Source organism: Erpetoichthys calabaricus, chromosome 14 (genome assembly GCF_900747795.2).
Source record: "Erpetoichthys calabaricus chromosome 14, fErpCal1.3, whole genome shotgun sequence".
Taxonomy (NCBI): domain Eukaryota; kingdom Metazoa; phylum Chordata; class Cladistia; order Polypteriformes; family Polypteridae; genus Erpetoichthys; species Erpetoichthys calabaricus.
The window spans coordinates 35,276,771-35,298,674 of record NC_041407.2 but is presented as its reverse complement, the minus strand read 5'-3'; the positions used below and the strand labels follow the sequence as shown (position 1 = coordinate 35,298,674).

The 21,904-nt window shown below is 38.8% G+C and overlaps 1 protein-coding gene across 1 annotated transcript in view; it reads right to left on the bottom strand.

The window, feature by feature from the left end:
- Positions 1-21,904, bottom strand: part of LOC114643479 (E3 ubiquitin-protein ligase rnf213-alpha-like) — a 367,913-nt gene that overhangs the window by 245,491 nt on the left and 100,518 nt on the right. The window contains 4 exon segments of the mRNA XM_051918940.1: positions 7,136-7,234; positions 20,783-20,941; positions 21,082-21,244; positions 21,353-21,408. Coding sequence (XP_051774900.1) covers positions 7,136-7,234; positions 20,783-20,941; positions 21,082-21,244; positions 21,353-21,408 — 477 coding nt within the window.

Below are 21,904 nucleotides of genomic sequence, written 5' to 3'. Positions count from 1 at the left end.
GGTTCTGGGATTTTTGCTCACCGTTCTTGTGATCATTTTGAACCCACGGGGTGAGATCTTGCATGGAGCCCCAGGTTGAGGGAGATTATCAGTGGTCTTGTATGTCTTCCATTTTCTAATAATTGCTCCCACAGTTGATTTCTTCACACCAAGCTGCTTACCTATTGCAGATTCAGTCTTCCCAGCCTGGTGCAGGTCTACAATTTTGTTTCTGGTGTCCTGTGACAGTTCTTTGGTCTTGGCCATAGTGGAGTTTGGAGTATGACTGTTTGAGGTTGTGGACAGGTGTCTTTTATATTGATAACGAGTTCAAACAGGTGCCATTAATACAGGTAACGAGTGGAGGACAGATGAGCCTCTTACAGAAGAAGTTACAGGTCTGTGAGAGCCAGAAATCTTGCTTGTTTGTAGGTGACCAAATACTTATTTTCCACCATAATTTGCAAATAAATTCTTTAAAAATCAGACAATGTGATTTTCTGGATTTTTTTTTCTCATTTTGTCTCTCATAGTTGAGGTATATCTATGATGAAAATTTCAGGCCTCCCTCATCTTTTTAAGTGGGAGAACTTGCACAATTGGTGGCTGACTAAATACTTTTTTGCCCCACTGCATTATATATATATATATATATATATATATATATATATATATATATATATATATATATGGAAGAGAAGGTCTGTGATATGGTTTGCATATTTGCAGTTGGAGATCCACAAAGGGAGAAAAAACGAATCACGTATCATAAAATAGTTTTATTCCTGAGCTTTCAACCCCTGTCAGGGGTCTTCATCAGAGGATAATGCTTAGACTTACAAGAATCAAAGGCAATATATAGCAACACATTCAGTGGGGGGTGGGTGGAGGTGACTAAGTCCATATGATCAAAGTGGGGGGGGCGAATCGTTAAATTAAAGTGCATATGTCCTTCTTAAGTTGGCATATGCTGGGTTTATGTCCAAGTGTCTGTTGATGGCATTTTCATTTGATAGCCAAGACTTGGCCAACTCTCTGGCGCTTTTAGTACTGGCCTTAAATTTTACTTTCACGTTGTCCCAGTTGAATGTTTGTCCTGTCGATTTAGTATGTGCATATATCAAAGATTGTGCGTCCTTTCTTCTGACGGCGTTGCAATGTTCCTGTACACGTGTTGAGATTTTTTTTTGACGTTTGTCCTATGTATACAGCTGAGCAAGAATTGCATGGAATACTATAAACTGCGTTTCGTGTTTCGGCTGTCGATTTCTTGTTTTTAGCATTAAACAGGACCATGCGCAGATTGTTGGTGGGTTTATGTGCTATTTTGATGCCCCACTTGGTCAGGGTGCGTGCCGTGCCTTCTGACACATTATGGTGGTACGGGAGTGAATGCCAGGTGGGGTGGGGGTTCTGATTTACGTCGCTTGTATGCTGATTCCTTTGGCGCCTGCTGTGAAGATTCAGATTAATGAATGATTTTGAGTATCCGTTCGAGGTGAAAAGTTGAAACAGATAGCGTCACCGTTATCTGGACTCCTAGCTGAACTGGTAATGCAACGATTTGAAAACATAGCTTTATCCCAGATTACACCCAAAATTTGGATACGCTATGTAGACGACACATTCGTCATATTAAGAAAGAACCAGCTGAATGAATTCTTCAATCATATTAACACAATATTCCCTGCAATCCAGTTCACAATGGAAAAAGAAAATAATCGACACATCAATTTCCTGGACATTTACATCAAAAGAAATAGCGACGCCACCCTGACCACAAGTGTTTACCGCAAACAATGCCACGCAGACAAGATTCTACACTTCGCCAGCAATCACCCGGTATCTCATAAACGGAGCTGCGTGAAAACCCTATTTAAACGAGTCCACACGCATTGTAATACCAAGGAAACAAAAATTAATGAGAGACGCTATCTGTTTCAACTTTTCACCTCGAACGGATACTCAAAATCATTCATTAATCTGAATCTACACAGCAGGCGCCAAAGGAATCAGCATACAAGCGACGTAAATCAGAACCCCCACCCCACCTGGCATTCACTCCCGTACCACCATAATGTGTCAGAAGGCACGGCACGCACCCTGACCAAGTGGGGCATCAAAATAGCACATAAACCCACCAACAATCTGAGCATGGTCCTGTTTAATGCTAAAAACAAGAAATCGACAGCCGAAACACGAAACGCAGTTTATAGTATTCCATGCAATTCTTGCTCAGCTGTATACATAGGACAAACGTCAAAAAAAATCTCAACACGTGTACAGGAACATCGCAACGCCGTCAGAAGAAAGGACGCACTATCTTTGATATATGCACATACTAAATCGACAGGACACACATTCAACTGGGACAACGTGAAAGTAAAATTTAAGGCCAGTACTAAAAGCGCCAGAGAGTTAGCCGAGTCTTGGCTATCAAATGAAAATGCCATCAACAGACACTTGGACATAAACCCAGCATATGCCAACTTAAGAAGGACATATGCACTTTAATTTAACGATACACCCCCCAACCCCCCCCCCCTTTGATCATACGGACTTAGTCACCTCCACCCACCCCCCACTGAATGTGTTGCTATATATTGCCTCTGATTTTTGTAAGTCTAAGCATTATCCTCTGATGAAGACCCCTGACAGGGGTTGAAAGCTCAGGAATAAAACTATTTTATGATACGTGATTCGTTTTTTCTCCCTTTGTGGATCTCCAACTGCAAATATATTATATATATATATATATATATATATATATATACACACACATATATACACACATATATACACACACACACACAGTATATATAAGGATATAAAAGTTTTACAGTAAAAGTATTAGTTGTATTAGTACATTTTACATCTGCATCCCCATATGCGAGCAGCAGAACCCCAAAGAGGATGGCGCAGGCCCAGGGGTTGATGAGCAAATATATCATTTTCTCATCCTATATAAGAAACATGAATTTCCACTGTGACATTAAATAATACTCTATATGAAACAATCAAGCCTAATATGTAACTTTATTATATAATAGTGCTTGCATAGTTAGTGTATGGAATAGAATGTTAATTCTGCACAGCAATAATGGATAATGGGAGGTTTTGCTTTTAGTACCTATAAATTGACATGCTAATGATATACAGTGATGCCTCGCTATATCGCGCTTCGCCTTTCACGGCTTCACTCTATCACGGATTTTATATTTAAGCATATTTAAATATATATCGCGGATTTTTTGCTGGTTCGCGGATTTCTGAGGACAATGGGTCTTTTAATTTCTGGTACATGCTTCCTCAGTTGGTTTGCCCAGTTGATTTCATACAAGGGACGCTACTGGCAGATGGCTGAGAAGCTACCCAACTTACTTTCTCTCTCTCGCGCGCGCTGACTTTCTCTGATCCTGACGTAGGGGGTGTTAGCAGGGGGGCTGTTCGCACACCTAGACGATACGGACGCTCTTCTAAAAATGCTGAAAGATTATCTTCACGTTGCTACCCCCTGTGTGCAGCTGCTTCCTGAAGCGATATGCTGCACGGTGCTTTGCATACTTAAAAGCTCAAAGGGCACGTATTGATTTTTGACTTTGTTTTTCTCTGTCTCTCTCTCTCTCTCTCTCCCTGCTCCTGACGGAGGGGGTGTGAGCTGCTGCCTTCAACAGCTTTGTACCGGCGGTGCTTCGCATACTTAAAAGCCAAACAGCCCTATTGATTTGTTTGCTTTCCTCTCGGTTTCCTTTGAAGAGGAAGATATGTTTGCATTCTTTTAATTGTGAGACAGAACTGTCATCTCTGTCTTGTCATGGAGCACAGTTTAAACTTTTGAAAAAGAGACAAATGTTTGTTTGCAGTGTTTGAATAACGTTCCTGTCTCTCTACAACCTCCTGTGTTTCTGCGCAAATCTGTGACCCAAGCATGACAATATAAAAATAACCATTTAAACATATGGTTTCTACTTCGCGGATTTTCTTATTTCGCGGGTGGCTCTGGAACGCAATCCCCGCGAAGGAGGAGGGATTACTGTATTCAAATATAACTATAAATTTAAAAATAATTACCACTCCTGCAAGTGGTTCAAACCCTGAGATTAAACACACTAGTGAGAAATGTGCACATATATTTTCCAAATACAAAATACTGCTCAGATATACAGGTGCTGGTCATAAAATTAGAATATCATGACAAAGTTGATTTATTTCAGTAATTCCATTCAAAAAGTGAAACGTGTATTAGATTCATTCATTACACACAGACTGATGTATTTCAAATGTTTATTTCTTTTAATGTTGATGATTATAACTGACAACTAATGAAAGTCCCAAATTCAGTATCTCGGAAAATTAGAATATCAATTAAGACCAATGCAAAAAAAGGATTTTTAGAAATGTTGGCCAACTAAAAGGTATGAACATGAAAAGTATGAGCATGTACAGCACTCAATATTTAGTTGGGGCTCCTTTGGCCTGGATTACTGCAGCAATGCGGCATGGCATGGAGTAGATCAGTCTGTGGCACTGCTCAGGTGTTATGAGAGTCCATGTTGCTCTGATAGTGGCCTTCAGCTCTTCTGAATTGTTGGGTCTGGCGGATTTCATCGTCCTCTTCACAATACCCCATAGAAAAGTTAAGGTAAAGCGAGTTTGCTGGCCTATCAAGAACAGGGATACCATGGTCCTTAAACCAGGCACTGGTAGCTTTGGCACTGTGTGCAGGTGCCAGGTCCTGTTGGAAAATGAAATCTGCATCTCCATAATGTTCGTCAGCAGCAGGAAGCATGAAGTGCTCTAAAACTTCCTGGTAGACGACTGCGTTGACCTTGGACCTCAGAAAACACAATGGACCAACACCAGCAGATGACATGGCACCCCAAACCATCACTGACTGTGGAAACTTTACACTGGACCTCAAGCAACGTAGATTCTGTGCCTCTCCTCTCTTCCTCCAGACTCTGGGACCTTGATTTCCAAAGGAAATGCAAAATTTACTTTCATCAGAGAATATAACTTTGGACCACTCAGCAGCAGTCGAAAGGTGAGACGCTTCTGACGCTGTCTCTTGTTCAAGAGTGGCTTGACACAAGGAATGCGACAGCTGAAACCCATGTCTTGCATATGTCTGTGCGTGGTGGTTCTTGAAGCACTGACTCCAGCTGCAGTCCACTCTTTGTGAATCTCCCCACATTTTTGAATGGGTTTTGTTTCACAATCCTCTCCAGGGTGCGGTTATCCCTATTGCTTGTACACTTTTTTCTACCACATCTTGTCCTTCCCTTCGCCTCTCTATTAATGTGCTTGGACACAGAGCTCTGTGAACAGCCAGCCTCTTTAGCAATGACCTTTTGTGTCTTGCCCTCCTTGTGCAAGGTGTCATCTTTTGGACAACTGTCAAGTCAGCAGTCTTCCCCATGATTGTGTAGCCTACAGAACTAGACTGAGAGACCATGTAAAGGCTTTTGCAGGTGTTTTGAGTTAATTAGCTGATTAGAGTGTGGCACCAGGTGTCTTCAATATTGAACCTTTTCACAATATCCTAATTTTCCCGAGATATTGAATTTGGGACTTTCATTAGTTGTCAGTTATAATCATCAAAATTAAAAGAAATAAACATTTGAAATACATCGGTCTGTGTGTAATGAATGAATCTAATATACAAGTTTCACTTTTTGAATGGAATTACTGAAATAAATCAACTTTGTCATGATATTCTAATTTTATGACCAGCACCTGTAAGTTGGGAATGCAAAGTTTAAATGTATTTCCCCAATTAGAAGTTTCTAAATTTTAAATGGAAATTTACTGATCCCTTGACTTTTCTTTGACTCATGTTTGCTAAATGAGAGCTCCTCTCTAGAAGACACTGGAAGTATATTAGTTCTTAGATTCTGTGCTGCCAGAGTGCCTGTGTGCACTGGCCAAACCTCATTTTCAGAAATTATAATAAATTTAGAGAAATACAGATAAATAAATAAACTTGTAATTTAGAATAAAAGCATTGACTTTTCTGAGACCTCCATAGAAAACGGCTCTTAGCGATTAATAACCTTCATGCCATTCTACCTTCTCATTCTATTGATTTTGATTTCCCTTCTGGACCTTTTATTGCAGGGGTGGGCAAAGTCATTCCTGGAGGGCCGCAGTGGCTCCGGGTTTTTGTTCCAACCCAGTTGCTTAATTAGAAAACAATCCTTGCCAAGAATTACATTTCATGGCTTATTAGTGCTTTAACTCTACTATGTCAAGTCATTCTCATATCCTAGATTTTTTATCCATTCTAAGGATATCATCCAAATACTTTGAACTGTAAAACGGATGGGTAATTCTCAGTCCTTCAATTTTTTCTCTTCTCTTTCCTTCCAAGTATTTAATTAAACCAAATAGTGCACGATAAATACACACAGGTGTAAAGGGTAACAAGCAAAATGTATAACTGCTGGTTTCTTTTGTCATTTGCATCTTATTGCTAATAAGGAGCAATTAGAAACCGAGAATGCATCTGTTTAAGACTTAAATAAGCAATAAGGGTTCAAAATCTTAATGAGGGAGATAACTAAAATGAAGCAGAGGTGTTTCTAGAGCAATAAGTGCTTCTTATTAAGCAGTTGGGTTAGAACAAAAACCTGCAGCCACTGTGGCCCTCCAAGAATGACTTTGCCCACCCCTGTTTTATTGTGTTGCCTGTAGATGAAATTACAACATTTGGCTCTTATTAGATTGTTACATTACTGGGCCTTGTTTCAGGGTTTTCCTTGACTGAAGTCCAGTAGCTCCTTGCTTCATCCTGCCTTTGTTCAAATATATTGGTCTTTTACAATATACATTTTGCACTGATGTTTATAACTCATAGAAAACAATGAGAACAAGTGTCAAAACAGAGGGGAGACAGACATTGTGCAGTAGTAAATGAAGATTGTTAAATGTTCTTTGTTATAAGAATGTTTTTCTGTAAAATAAGCAATACATCATTATGCATTTTTGCAGATCGTTTAGAAACAAGACAATTTTCAGTGTAAGTTCTGACTTAGTACAAAAAGTTTTTGTTCCTGTGAGAATTCATAACTTCATATATTACAATGAGTGTAAAATGTGTCAAATAAAATATGAAAAATTGTGAGTAAAAGTAAATTAAATGTTTTTATTTAATTACCTGTTTAAGCTTTCCTTCAAAATCATTTAGAAGAGTCTTCCTCCAAAATGCAGTGGTTGTCTCATCTCTAAAAGATAGTGAGAGCAGCATGCTCCACATCTAAAAAATATTAAGTTTTACACATTAAATTTTGCTTTACAATAAATATCTATGAAACAAAATATTTCTGAAACATTAAAAATACTTACAGTAGCAACAGCTCTAATAGTTACAATTCCATTAGCCAAATACACAGCTACATAGAAGAGAACTTAACCACCTCATCTTAACATTTTCACTGCACTATACATTAACATCTTAAAATCGGTTTAGAAAATAAATATTATGCAATATTTTCAAAGAAATGAACACAATTATGTACATTTCTCTTTATACTGTATTCTAACAAAGGGTTTGAACGTTGATGCAGTGACACTGAGTCTCAAATATGGGAAAATGTGTTTAAAACCTCCTTCAAGCAGGCCATGTACCTAACCAGTCTGAAAAAAATACTCATCCCAAATCCAGTCACTCCTAACTACTAAAATGCTGGCTTTCAGTCTTACATGCCAAAACATGGACAGCTGGAAAAAATAACTAAAAAAGTCCCAAAATAAACAAGGAAGCCGTATAAAATGAGGAGGATACCCATAAAACCCTTTCTTGTGCACAATAAATTAGTATTTATTTAATAAAATAGATAAATGCAATAAAATACTCAAAAGAACAAAAACAGGTGCCTAACAGAAAAACAAATGAGTATAAATGTGATTTGTTCTATTATCATTTGTGGGTAGGACTTCTGGGTTTAATGTAATTGTTTTCAGCATCAGATGGGTAGATACAAAATGTGCTGTGGGCACATATTGTCAAGTAACCTGAGTTGTTTCTGTCTGATTTTAAACACTTTCTTCTTTATATATTGGTATCTGTTTGCATGATTATATTGTAACATTTAGTATGGGGTCAGTTAAATGTATCTGAAAAAAGAGTTTGGTATTGAACTATCCTCATTCTATCCAGCTCTTGAAAATAAAAGTTATGAACTGTGGTTACTCTCCCTCATTTTTATTCAGGAGCTTTAGTACTTCAATTTTTAATTTCTCCCATGCTTATTAGTATCAGATTACACTGTCAATAAGTGATCTGGACTGTGCAATGCATCACACAACAGGCAACAATAAAGATTACCATAATAAACCATAATGTTTGACAATGGATTCACCACTAGCAACAATACACTCACCAAGTGCCAACTCTAGATGCCAAGAAGAGAAAAACGGGGAAATGGTAACTGCCAAAGAAAAACAGCAGCTACTTTTATTAAAAAGCAACATGGTGCAGCATTATCAGCAACTCTAATAATTGTATAATATGTGAGAATGTTGACAATCAGCCTTAGAGACCACTCGACCTTTCAGGGTAGTAAGACATGTGTCAAGGTAGCTTGATTTTCTTTCCATTTTTGTCTTCCATAATGAAGTAACCCCACTCTAAGGGCTCGTTTATACTTCACATTCAGAACGAGTACGCGCCCGCAACATGGCTGCCACGCTTTCTGAGCGTTCATTTGATGCGTCCTCTGAGCAGGTCCTCAGAAATTAATGCAACGCATGCGCAAGTTGCAATACCAGCAAAAAGTCGGGGGGCGCAGTGTGCTAAAAGTTGGAATGTGACGTCAGAGTCTCTGTTTACTATCTACATGTGACAGAAAGCCGCTTTGCGGATCCTACAAGATGAGTGTGCGCACTTCGATATTTGATAAATGGTTCGATGTGGTGAAGCAAAATGCCGATATACAGATGTATTCGTGGCACTTTTATATTCAAGCGTCACATATTCCCAATCATAATGACATGATACTTTTAAAAGTCTCACATACTGTCTTCTGTGCTGTCTTTTTTTCTAGGGCTTCCTCTGCTCCTGACAGCAGCGGATCGCCAGCAATTGATCGCCACACTGAGCACATTAAATGTATGATATTCCAACTCTCTGCACATTTAGAATCCTTAGATTTATACTTGATAGCACTTTCATGATGAAAAGCATTAAAGTATGGATATTACATTTTACAGATAAATCTGTAATTTCGTTTAAATAATGAATACTGTTAATAATTACACACATGGGGGTGACATAGTGGCGGAGCGTTAGCGCTGCTGTCTTGCAGGGAGTCACATCGCTGATATTCCCTGCCTGGAGTTTACATGTTTTCCTGCTGGGTTTCCTCAGTGTACTCCAGTTTCCTTCCAAAGATATGCAGATTTGGGGAGTTGGTGCCGCTAAAATGATGCTAGTGTATGTGTGTGCTTGTATTCACTTTGCGATGAGCCGAGGCCTCGTCCAGGGATTGTTTCTCATTCGTGCCCAATGCTTGCTGGAATGGACACATCCCTGGATTTAATCAATAAACATCCTTTTCACAGATATTGCGGTAAGGTGTCATCGGAATTTAATGGGTGTTCCAGGCAATTCACAACACAGCGAAGCCGAACCTGTTCTCACCGTGTTAATATCTCACACTGCCACCTGGTGGATTCCTCCAGATGTACGCTGCAGCATGCGTCGCATGAAGTATCAACCCAGCCTTAGGCCTCCATTTTGATATTTTAAAACAGAAAATAAAGCTCTCTGCACTTTCCTTCATGTCATGAAACATGCTTTGCAACTAAGTTTTAAAAGGAGTTCAGCATTCTTCACCAAGCCATGGAAGAGATCAAAGAGTAACAAGATATGGGTCAGCCTCTGTGACAAACAATAGGAGCCAGGTTTATTTACACATACCCTTCTAGTTCCATGCACATTTCTCACATACACAGAAGTCATTTCTGTCGAAGGTGCAGTGTAGGGCAAGGAGCTTGAACTAAGCGTGCCCCTAATTGATATACATCCAATGCCTAGGCCACATCACATAACAGTCAGAGCCCCTCTCGAGGAAGAGTTGAGCCTGCTGGATACCCTGTGTGTCTCCAGTCCGGAGCAGTCCGAGACCAGCGAGGGACGGGTTTTGCCAGACTTGACGCTACGCCTACAGCAGTTAGAGGTGCGGGTTGACGACATCGCCCGCAGCTTCAACAATTGAGACGAGACTGTCCATGATGAGAAAGAGCAGAGAGAGTGCATCTGCTCTGTACCCTCCATGTGTTCTAAATATGCCGTCGTATTTTCACAATTCATACTCATTCAGTACAAATGAAAGCATACAGTGGTGTACAAAAAAAAAAGATTTCAATTTTGACCTTGATTGAAATATTTAGTTGTTTTTAAAAGCTTAAATTCTGATGCTTTAATCAATTTTAATACAGACTGTTCAACAAAAGGATAACAAGAAAAAACAAAAAAATATTTATTTAAGATCAAAATTTAGTTTTAAATATTGGATTTTTTTTTAGTCTGATCCCATTTTTTATAAAATTGAAAACTGTTTATGGTCTTATCTTTATTTATATGTAAATGAAGTCCATGCGCCTATCCTTCTCCATGAAAATCTGTCACTTTCTTGTAAAAGTCCTCCTTATTTTCTTTTAGTTTTTAACATTTTAATCTTCCATTTTGTCAGTCAGTCGGAACAAAAAATAAAAATAAACAGAACGTTGCAGTGCACTTGACTTTCTGATATTGTTAACTTATTGCCACCCAGGGCCTCTGCGTAGAAGAACAGCAGCAACAAGCACCTGTTGGGTTCACATTCGCCCCCCTTCAGTGCAACATGGTACTGTCTGAGTCACCTTGTGCCTTTTCACTGCGGTTTTATGTCCGATCATCAAAACTAGATGTTACACGCATTCATTAAAGATATTAGCCAGACTGTGGAAAGTCAGGGTGTATAATAAATGTGTGTGCAAACATTATATTGGCAACATACAGAGAGACAGCAACAGGCACGCGCCAATTGCATGCATCAACCCAGTGTATGAGAGATCACGCAGTTCGAGGTAATGGTTGGCTCGTCTCGTTGTTGCCACACCTCGCGTTTCTCCCTTATATTTGATCAGGAAATGCGCAAAAGGAAATGCAGTGATTTCGACTATAAAAATTATCAAAATTATTGGAATCAAACAGAAAACACATTTATAGCACAGACCAGTGGACAAATTTGTTATAATTATTTGTTTTTTACTTTTCATGATGACAGGTGAGACCGCATGTCCCTGTATGAAGTGTAGTCATGGTGCCAGAGAAGTGCAGGACTTCCACTAAGTACTGACCCAGCTGGTCCTGCACTGAAACTCCGAGACTCTTCTTCTTCTTGCATGCTAGATCTGCTTTTATTATCTGCGCTGGAATTAAAGTATTTTGACATGTTACTTCCTCGCTTTCTACCCACAAACATCTGTGCAAAACTCACCACCATCGACCACAAGTGCTTACTGCTTCAACCCGACGAGCTAAATGTGCTCAACAAACAAACAAACAACGTCCCTTTAAGGAAGTTGCACCACATGACTATAGTAAGCCCAAAGTAAAAGATCACTGCATAGTGAACAGTGCAACGTAACTGAATGCTCAGGGAGACCTACAAACAACCCCTTTGCATAACTGAACCGGGTTGAACGAAAATGCTATTGTTTTTCTCATTCTTGTTTTAGTTTGTTCACATATCACTAATTCTTATTTTTGTTTAGTTTTAGTTTCACGGTTTGCCTTAATTTCAGTTCTCGTTCTTGTAAAACGAAAAACAATATTTTTAGTTCTAGTTCTCATTTTCGTTATGGAAATATCACAGCCTCAGGCCAATCTGACATATTACCAATTAACCTATGAATCAAAGAAGGGAGAACTGAACCTGCCATTTGCACTACAACATATAATGCTTGTGCTCCTGGAAGCCTAAAGATCTTATTACATACGTATCAGCCTTATTTCTTACTTTATTTCCATATTTTTGTTGAAATAATCACTGATAAGTTCTGCTCCACTTTGGTAGACTGGGCCCTTGATGTTTTATCTAAGAAAGCACAAAAGGCTATTGAGAAAGGCTACTAGTTTGATGACAACTATTATTGCTCTTTGACAACAAAAGGCAGAAGTGTGTTAGACAACGTCCCCCACCCTACCCCCAACCGAACCTTTGATTCTTTTGTTTATGTTAATATTGTTGATCATTTAGTTTCTGTGTGTCTATGTATTTTCTTCTATGTTCCAAGTTTCCTGTGAGTGGTTCCCCAAAAGGCAGGGCCATCTGCCTATCACCGTCCTCACACACATGCACATTGGGGGTAGCTTAAAGGCTCAGATAATGGTATTTCCCATTAGAATACTGGATGCCGCTATTGACTAACACTTTATCTCTTCCTCCCTCTGTAGACCGGAAAACTGATGGCTTCACCACACTTGATATCATTTCTGGTGTCCACCTGCCTAGGCCAGCTTCTTTCTGCCAGAAGTGCTTATCAGCAGAAGCCCTGCCATCTTGAAAGTCTACTTAGACACTCGTGCCTGCAAAGCATTTTTCTTTTCTTTTTAACAGGTTTATAACCCGTGTTTTCTTTAAACTATATGGGGTTTGCCTACGGGTGCCCCAACACTTCACAGCTGTATGTGTTCTTTCTTACACAGTTAAGTGGCTGCCCTCAGCCCTATAAAGGCTGGGAAAGCAAGCCATCCCATGTGGTTCATTGACTGCGATGGCATTGTGAGTACAGTAATCCCTCCTCCATCGCGGGGGTTGCGTTCCAGAGCCATCCGCGAAAGGTGAAAATCCGCGAAGTAGAAACCATATGTTTATATGGTTATTTTTATATTGTCATGCTTGGGTCACAGATTTGCGCAGAAACACAGGAGTATGTAGAGAGACAGGAACGTTATTCAAACACTGCAAACAAATATTTGTCTCTTTTTCAAAAGTTTAAACTGTGCTCCATAACAAGACAGAGATGACAGTTCCGTCTCACAATTAAAAGAATGCAAACATATCTTCCTCTTCAAAGGAGTGCGCGTCAGGAGCAGAGACTGTCATAAAGACAGAGGAAAGCAAACAAATCAATAGGGCTGTTTGGCTTTTAAGTATGCGAAGCACAGCGGCACAAAGCTGTTGAAGGCAGCAGCTCACACCCCCTCCGTCAGGAGCAGAGAAAGAGAGACAGAGAGAGAGAGAGAGAGAGAGAGATAGAGAGAGACAGAGAAAAACAAACAGTCAAAAATCAATACGTGCCCTTCGAGCTTTTAAGAGAGCGAAGCATCGTGCAGCATGTCGCTTCACGAAGCAGCTGCACAGAAGGTAGCAACGTGAAGATAATCTTTCAGCATTTTTAGACGAGCGTCCATATCGTCTAGGTGTGCGAACAGCCCCCCTGCTCAATCCCCCTACGTCAGGATCAGAGAAAGTCAGCGCAAGAGTGAGAGAAAAGTAAGTTGGGTAGCTTCTCAGCCATCTGCCAATAGCGTCCCTTGTATGAAATCAACTGGGCAAACCAACTGAGGAAGCATGTACCAGAAATTAAAAGACCCATTGTCCGCAGAAATCCGTGAACCAGCAAAAAATCTGCGATATACATTTAAATATGCTTACATATAAAAATCCGTGATAGAGTGAAGCCGCGAAAGGCGAAGCGCGATATAGCGAGGGATTACTGTACTCTGGAAATTTATTGCTCCTTTGATTTGCAGGATTTTGACCTCCGCTCTGTTTTTAAACATTCTTGGGATTTGTGTATTGGGACTTATTTTCTTTGGGACTACCTTTCGGGTAACTCCTGCTATGCCTTTTTGCTCTGTGGAGCTTTTTGTTATGTATTAGTAAATATTCTGTGTTTCCCTTTACTGGCTACTCAGGATTTGACTGTATTCCCACCCCATGAGCATTTCTCAGGCATTTTGGGGCTCTGCTTTCTTTAAAGGTATGGAGCACAACAAAGTTGTAACTCTAATATTAATATATCTGTGGGTTTTGACATTTCTTTCAATTTCCTTCCTCACTAACAGTAAAACAATAGACTTTGAAGACAGTCTGGCATTATTCATGGTCTACTATTGACAATGGGATGACTTTAGATCTGAATAAACAAGAAGAGTAAAAATAGTGGCTCTTCCTAAAGGAACCGAATTGTTCTAAAGTATTCTTTTAAATCTTGCCTTCAAGTGCTAGATTTAGATTCCCTAAAATCAAGAACAAGGTATATAAAATTACTAGCCAACCCGCGGCGTAGCATATGCCGCACAACTATGTAATGATGGGTGAACACTTCCTGAACGACACAGTTGTCCAAATGGCGTGGGTTTGAGGATATGACTGTGAGTGAATGAAAAGATAGACCTCTGGAGAGAGCACATACAATTGTCCGTGACTGAAAGCGGGATCGTCTGTGACGAAGAAGGCCACGCTGGTGAAAGTTACTTCGTCGGTAGGGATAAGTGTCAGTACTTGTAGATTAAGGTGTAGCAAGTCTTCGTTGTTGACGCTTAATATAGCTTGCGTACTGAGATGTATCGTGATCGTGACTGAGAGAATAAAAGTGAAAAAAAAAAAACGGTAACTTTTACAAGTACTATAAATGTACACCGTCTGTTACAGACGCAAACCAAATGTACAGTGGGGCAAAAAAGTATTTAGTCAGCCACCAATTGTGCAAGTTCTCCCACTTAAAAAGATGAGAGAGGCCTGTAATTTTCATCATAGGTATACCTCAACTATGAGAGACAAAATGAGAAAAAAAAATCCAGAAAATCACATTGTCTGATTTTTAAAGAATTTATTTGCAAACTATGGTGGAAAATAAGTATTTGGTCACCTCCAAACAAGCAAGATTTATGGCTCTCACAGACCTGTAACTTCTTCTGTAAGAGGCTCCTCTGTCCTCCACTCATTACCTGAATTAATGTCACCTGTTTGAACTCATTATCAATATAAAAGACACCTGTCCACAACCTCAAACAGTCACACTCCAAACTCCACTATGGCCAAGACCAAAGAGCTGTCAAAGGACACCAGAAACAAAATTGTAGACCTGCACCAGGCTGGGAAGACTGAATCTGCAATAGGTAAGCAGCTTGGTGTGAAGAAATCAACTGTGGGAGCAATTATTAGAAAATGGAAGACATACAAGACCACTGATAATCTCCCTCGATCTGGGGCTCCATGCAAGATCTCACCCCGTGGGTTCAAAATGATCACAAGAACGGTGAGCAAAAATCCCAGAACCACACGGGGGACCTAGTGAATGACCTGCAGAGAGCTGGGACCAAAGTAACAAAGGCTACCATCAGTAACACAGTATGCCGCCAGGTACTCAAATCCTGCAGTGCCAGACGTGTCCCCCTGCTGAAGCCAGTACATGTGCAGGCCCGTCTGAAGTTTGCTAGAGAGCATTTGGATGATCCAGAAGAGGAATGAAACCAAAATAGAAGTTTTTGGTAAAAACTCTACTCGTCGTGTTTGGAGGAGAAAGAATGCTGAGTTGTATCCAAAGAACACCATACCTACTGTAAAGCATGGGGGTGGAAATATCATGCTTTGGGGCTGTTTTTCTGCAAAGGGACCAGGACGACTGATCCATGTAAAAGAAAGAATGAATGGGGCCATGTATCGTCAGATTTTGAGTGAAAACCTCCTTCCATCAGCAAGGGCATTGAAGATGAAACATGGCTGGGTCTTTCAGCATGACAATGATCCCAAACACACCGCCCGGGTAACGAAGGAGTGGCTTCGTAAGAAGCATTTCAAGGTCCTAGAGTGGCCTAGCCAGTCTCCAGATCTCAACCCCATAGAAAATCTTTGGAGGGAGTTGAAAGTCCGTGTTGCCCAGCGACAGCCCCAAAACATCACTGCTCTAGAGGAGATGTGCATGGAGGAATCGGCCAAAATACCAGCAACAGTGTGTGAAAACCTTGTGAACACTTACAGAAAACGTTTGACCTCTGTCATTGCCAACAAAGGGTATATAACAAAGTATTGAGATGAACTTTTGTTATTGACCAAATACTTTTTTTCCCACCATAATTTGCAAATAAATTCTTCAAAAATCAGACACTGTGATTTTCTGGATTTTTTTTTCTCATTTTGTCTCTCATAGTTGAGGTATACCTATGATGAAAATTACAGGCCTCTCTCATCTTTTTAAGTGGGAGAACTTGCACAATTGGTGGCTGACTAAATACTTTTTTGCCCCACTGTATGTGTGTACTGTATAATATTAACATTAAGAGCTGCTCACTACTGAAAATGGCAAATATAGGAATCGGTCGGGATTGAACCGGGGGGCTCTTGAATACAAGTCAGCAAATCTTACCGTGAACCTTTTGTGAAAGTGTTTATTTGATCTTTGGACTTCAGGCTTCAGTCATTATATAGTTTATGGCTACATTTTGTCATTTACTACTAAAATATGAAAAACGTTTTTGTTTTAACAATGTGTTTACACAGATTATTATAGAAACGGAACACACATGAAATGCATTTGTTCCAAATAACGATCTATTATTTCCATTCTAAAACTCCAGCACTTCACTCCCAGATAATCAAGGCATGAACTAGGAGAACTTTATGCACGTTCTGCGGCGGTGGGGGGGATGGAATAGCAGGCTGCTTGTGTTTATTGACACATTTACAGGAGAAAAGATGCTGATGGAGAGGTGCAATGGGATTTAAGGTGGGCCGGAATTACGAGTTTTTCGTAGGCTCTGGTAATTCTAGTGTCAAGATGCTAAATTATTACTCCCTGTTGAGAACAGCAGCACAATGGATATTCTCAAAACTCACCGCACTCAGATGGACTCCTGGTCTTCCTAAAATTCTTACATTTGAATCAGTATCAAAAGAAAAACACTTGCTGCTCTACGATGATTTAAGTTTGACATGTAAAATGGAATGTACTACCTGCCCATCAAACAAAATTCCAATTAGCCCGCCATCCAAGCATTCACTTCCCATGTCTGCTTTATCCAGTATAGTGTTGTTTTGCCTTGAAGAACTTATCTTCACTAGACTGCAATAAATCCAACATAGACCAACCTTATGCACACACTAGCCATTTCTCACAGAGGACCAACTGACAGTTGCCAATCAACATAACATGCAGATGTTTGGAATATTGGAGAAATTAGAGTACCCAAAGGAAAATCTGTACAGACATGGGAAAAGGTGAAAATATCACATTTGTGACAGTAAACCACAGTGATAACACCCAAAATGTCATTTATAAATCAATGTTCAATAATCAGTGTTAAAAGAGATTTTGTTTACAGATGGGAATGTTGAAATACTACTACTTTTCCATCACCTGGGAAAAAAAAAAAACACTGATTTGAATACATAAAGTGATATTATATTTTTTGGCTCACATTAATTTCATACACTTTACTACTATATCCACTTTGCCATAATACTGTAAACCTAGCTAATAGCGCGGAAGCTGCCAGCGAAGGCTTGGCAAGCCACATACGCCTTCTGAGACATGCAATAAGTAATATTGATCTGGAGTGCACATTTTGTCTCAAAGTGTGTGTCTTGTTAAAATTCCAAGGATTAATAAAGCTCCCATGGGTGGCAGAGGCTTTAGCTAGAGGACTTCCTAACAATGAAATAATGACTTGCTAATATCAAAAGGTTCTCGTAGTATTAGCATTCAAGTCAGTGCTAAAGGAACACATTTTGAGAATAGTGCGCAATTGTTAAAGCTGCTGTTGAGTCAGGCCATACTGATTTTTCATACTATTTTTTAAAAAATAATTGTAAAAGCTGTTCTGTTTGATATTCAAGTTTCTCACATTTCTTTTCTCAGTTCCTTGGGTGTACCATGGAGTTAATGTCACCCTTGCCATAGATGGACTAATCACTTAATTGTTACAATTAACTGCTTTAATCATCATCTGCCTGCTCTGTAATACACTTGATAGTGTGACTGACTTAGGACCATGGGATCAAAGGAAAAACTCTTTTGAAAAACTAAGAAAAGTTTCAGTATATTATAATATCCAGGTAACATCACACAATTAAATAATGGCAAAATGCCATTTTTTATTTTAACTGGTCTTAAAGAGACTGATTCCTATTTTTGTACAGAACAGAAGCTTATATTTTTTCTATTATTTCTTGAACAACAGACAAAAGTAAGAAAACAGGATGTCATTTAGTTTGCTGCTCATAAAACAGTGTTAAGTGTAATGTGGAAGGACACAATCAGTAATGCGGACTTATTCTTGATAAACGTTGAGCAGCTATAACCCATCTATCCATGCTGGACCATTTTAAATTGAGGATATGCTGAAGAAATGTTCCAATCTAATTTTCACATGAAAATTAGTGGTTCAGGGGTATTAAGTGGGGGATGTGCAAACTCCATGCACTCCACTGAGAGACAACAGCGCTACAACTGTGCCACGCAATAATAATAATAATAACAGTAATAATAGTAGTAATAATAATAATAGTAATAATATTCATCATCCATCCCGCTTATCCAGGGCAGCTGCGGCCTATCCCAACCACTTATCCAGGGCATGGTCACGGGGCAGCAGGAACAACACCCGCCCAGGACTGACAGGTTAAAGCTTAGTAAGTTTAAAACAGATGTTTTAGCATAGGCAGAGGTGTAGCACAGAGCTGTCACTTCAGTCTCACAATGTCAAGTTCTACATGAAGTCTTTATGTTCTGCCAGTGTATTTATAGATTGATTGGCATTAGTTTCAGTGCATTTACTTACTCAAAAACATTGCCCTCAGTTCTTGTATTACCATATCCTCAGCAGCAGCATCTTATTATGCATAAAAAAAATGGTTTGTGGCACTTCAATCAAGAATGAGTTAAAAAGTACAATAAAACTCATGCTCTTTCCATCATGCTCCCACTCGGCATGCATCTCACTCCGTAGGCTATGTAAAATAACAGAAGAAAATGTAAAAGTCCTTGGGATTGTGTTGTCATAACTCTACCCACGATGGCCATTGCAAGCAGACAAGTAAGTAAGAAACATTAACATTACCAAGAGAAAATAGTACCAAAAATTTGTGATAAAAAAATTCTTTCTAGTTTCCTTTCATTATTACAAAGATAATAACACATTTTATTTATATAGCAACTTTCCCATGCTCAAAGCACTTTAACTAATAAATGCTGAAGGCATGCTTTCTTAAAACCGTTTAGGACCCTTATACGCTATATACTGCAAGAACAGACAAGGTGTTTTAAATTTTATATTAAAAGATTCACTTTAGAAGACAATTTCAAGTGGCAAATTAATATATACCACACCATAATATATAGATATGTAAAGAAATACTTTCAACATAAAAACTTGTAGCGGGGCCACATAGTGTTAAATGTCAGTTCTGAGTGCGTCTCGTTTCATTGTCCCGTTTACTGTTTGTGCATCAGTTAATGCCGTCCCCGTAAAGGGGGACGGATGATGGAAGGAGACCACAGCCGCAAACCTGGAAAACACCTGTTTACAATCAATCAATCCCAGACGTCACAGGACTATTTAAGCCATCAGGAGGAGAAGGAAGAGGGAGGAGAGAAGGAGATTTTTTTTCACAATCACGACCACACTGTACCTGTTCTTTGCCATATCGCGCTTAGCCATCCAGTTTGTTTTTCCATCTGCCGGATTTACTTCAAGGACCTCACCACGAGAGACCCCGGGGTAGGACTTAATCATCCACCACACACACGAGGATTCACGGTGAGGCTGTTCCATTTTTTCCGGGGAGAATCAAACAACGCAATTTCAATAATTCAGTCATCCACTTTCAGGACAGTTTCTTTATTACCGGACTCACGTTCTCATTCATTTTCAGTTTATCATTCATTGTTGTTATTCGTGTTGTGTGTTTATTTGTTACAGGGACAAGGGAGGGTTTTTGTTGTATATATATATATATATATATATATATATATTTGGTGGTGTCCTGTTATTGCTGGGGTGGAGGGATATTTATATTTATATGTTTCTATTTTTTGCACGTCTTATTTTACTTAATACATTTAATCCGTTTAAATTTTACATCCTGTTTTTGTGTGCTTATATTTTTCACCGTCGATTGTGGGGGAAAAGTTTAATTGGTAAGAAGTACGGCTTGATAGTAAGATTATTTCTCAGTCAAATCATCCAAGCTACAGGTCTTGGGAGTGTAGCTGCCGGCTGGGTAAAAGGGGTCGGCCGTTACAAACTACCAAACTTATCTTTTAAGAATACAGCATACCATGTTTGTAACCGGTGAGAAGAGTACCCAAGATTTTCTTTTATGTACATGGCTTGCAACTTACTGAATAACTATTTTTCTCTTCTGCTTAATGTTTCACTGTCACTTAATGCTCTAGGGTTGTGTTGCATTGAATCGTCTTTTTAAATTGGCTAACTAATACGGAAGCATTAGCTACTTTAACTTTGTTTTTGGCCTCCAAGACAAGTATATTTTACTTTTAATAAGAATCCATTATCGTTAATATGTCACTGTTTGAGTGTGTGGAAAGGTCAAAGCAGAAGAGGCAAAAATGTGTGTTATATAATTTCTATGTTCTTTAAAATAAATAAACATAAAACAGCAGAGAAAGTCACTTATGCAGAACTTACTCTTATAATTTAGACAGCTTAAGAATAGAGAACAATTTTTTGTTTTTTAAAGACAACCATGATCTTCTTTGAAGCTTTTCAAACTGGGTTAAACATTATGGGCCTACAACGATACAAAACATTTTATGCAATTTCACTTTACTTCAATGAAAGTCTTACCTCTATTTCAAACTCAGAATTAAAGCGAACGTAGTTGTAACGAATAAGCAGCTTGCTTTTAAATGTCTCCTTTATCCAGTTTCTCTTAATTTCCAAGGCTTCATTGAGCCCGGCATTATTTGTAGGTTTCACCTCTCCCTCTTTAGCATTGTCTGAAACCTGAAAACATTACAAATAGATTAACCTTAAAACAATCAAGTAATTACACTTTTATTTAGATGTAATACCATAATATTACTATAAAGATTTTGGATGAAGAAAAAGATAACATAAAAACATACTTGTTTCATAAACCATACCTTAATAGTCTGAGATGTAACAAAGTCTGAGATGAGGATCACAATGCTCAAACACCGGAGAGGAATTTGAAAATATCGTTGATCTTTTGTTGACTCACAAACTTTCTGAAGCAGCTTTACTGCCATTTTTAAGCAGGATTCAGGATAGGGGTCTTCAAACAAACTATGTCAAAAATGTGTTTGTTAACACTCATTTAAGAAATAAGTGATTAAATGACCAATAATTTTTCTGAATTGTGTATAGGCATGTTAATTAAAATAAAATTATTACCTGTATATTTCCTTGCTAAGATTTGTGTGTAAAAGAAGGAAGAGTTCAAGAACAGTCTGTAAAAATAATAACATAAATGATTTTAGATCAAAGAAAATCTCTCCAATAGAAAGCCAAGTAAATCTAAAAATAAGAAGGGTATAAAATGAAATGTGATATATGCTACTTTATAAAGTAGTTATGAATCCCACAAATAATTTTACAATGCATTCAGACAGGGGACCAAAACAAAAGACAACTCACCCTTATTACATTGCAAAGGATGTTTTTAAAACATGTTTTAATAACATTCTGTTGGATTCTGCCTTTACTTGGTACACGTGGTGCTGGCAGCCCAACACTTCAAAATGAATAATTGTGGCCACAGCAACAAGTTTCACTATACATGAGCAGTGCTGAATACTATCTTAACGTTTGTGGACCAAGAAATAATTGTAATATCAAGATCTATTGTCAAAATAACTGTAGTTTTCCATACATAAGAGTTTATATTTTTAATCCTGGAAAATACTTTTAATCTTTGTAAATGGAAAACAACCAAATTATAAACAC